General features: G+C 24.4%; 1 protein-coding gene across 1 annotated transcript; it reads right to left on the bottom strand.

Moving 5' to 3' along the window:
- Positions 1-835: 835 nt before the first annotated feature.
- On the bottom strand, positions 836-1210 carry ENU1_097600 (hypothetical protein; the record flags this gene model as incomplete). The annotated part of the gene is made up of 1 exon (XM_008859213.1): positions 836-1210. One exon carries the CDS (start codon positions 1208-1210, stop codon positions 836-838), a length of 375 nt encoding a protein of 124 aa, XP_008857435.1.
- Between the last annotated feature and the right edge of the window lie 5 nt (positions 1211-1215).

Raw genomic sequence — 1215 nt, 5'->3', positions numbered from 1 at the left:
TATAACTCATTTAGCAATTCATCAATTTCTCTTCTTCCGTTTTGTTATATTTTTCAAAACCATATAAGTCTAAAGGAGATAAATATTTTATTATAATAAACAATGGTAATGAGAAGTATCACTTATAAAATATTATTATTGTTTATTTTTTTTTTTCATATAGTATACCCAATGGCTTTAAAAGTGAATGTACATAAAATAAAGTTATTATTAATGCCAAGTTATTTCAAATATGTTCCTAGAACTATAGCACAAATATAGATAATCAAAAAAATATAAGAAAATATAATTTTTTTGAGGTTTTTTAGATGAAGAAATATAAACAATATTTAGTTTAATAACTCAAAAAACCACAGAATGATGAAGAGTTTATAGTTTTTTATCTTGAACATATTTATTCTCATAACTTATGAATTGATGCAACATAATTTTTTATGTCCTTATTTATATAAAAGTATTATGAGAGATAATTTAGACTTATCAGAATTGTTATAATAATCCTTAAGAATTGATCAAAAAATCCTATACCTTCTAATAAAGATGAATAGTTTTCATTATTAATTAAGACTATAAAATATTCTAAGGTTGGGAGTGTTGACTGATGAGTAGTGGAGAAAATCTGTACAGTTAATATACATTAAATTAAATCCAAATAATATTTGTCTAGAATAATAAGAAAATAATTTGACATAATGAATGCTATAAAACGTCTAACCAAGAAGTATGTTGATTCTTCTTATAAAGAATGTAAAAGATATACATACACCTTTTTTAATAAGTTTAGATATTTAAACAAATGAATACAAGAAGAAATCAATCAATTAATAAACAACAATCAAAGATAATACGGAACATCAGACTCACCATATTGTTTAGCAAGATAATACCGTTGAGTTGATGTAAAAGCTTGAAATTGTTCTTTTAACTTATTGTTTAAAATATTTTCATATTCTTCTCTAATACGTTGTTCATTGATTCTAATTGCTGTAAGAACTATGCCTTGAGTTTCTTCAGCTGTGAAAGATGTTTTACCACTCATTCGAATGAGTTCTTCAACTGATACTTCAACTCGAGGACAAGGTGAAGATCTTTTAAAAGAAGAATTTTCTGATTTAATAGGTCTTTTGCTTTGATAACTAATTTGATTTTCATTAACGATAAGATCATTTGTTGGGTCAAGTAAAGGACGTTTAGTAAGGGAAAAAGCCATGAAAA

Source organism: Entamoeba nuttalli, assembly GCF_000257125.1.
Source record: "Entamoeba nuttalli P19 unplaced genomic scaffold asmbl_4235, whole genome shotgun sequence".
NCBI lineage: Eukaryota > Evosea > Mastigamoebida > Endamoebidae > Entamoeba > Entamoeba nuttalli.
This window is presented reverse-complemented; position numbering and strand designations above follow the sequence as displayed.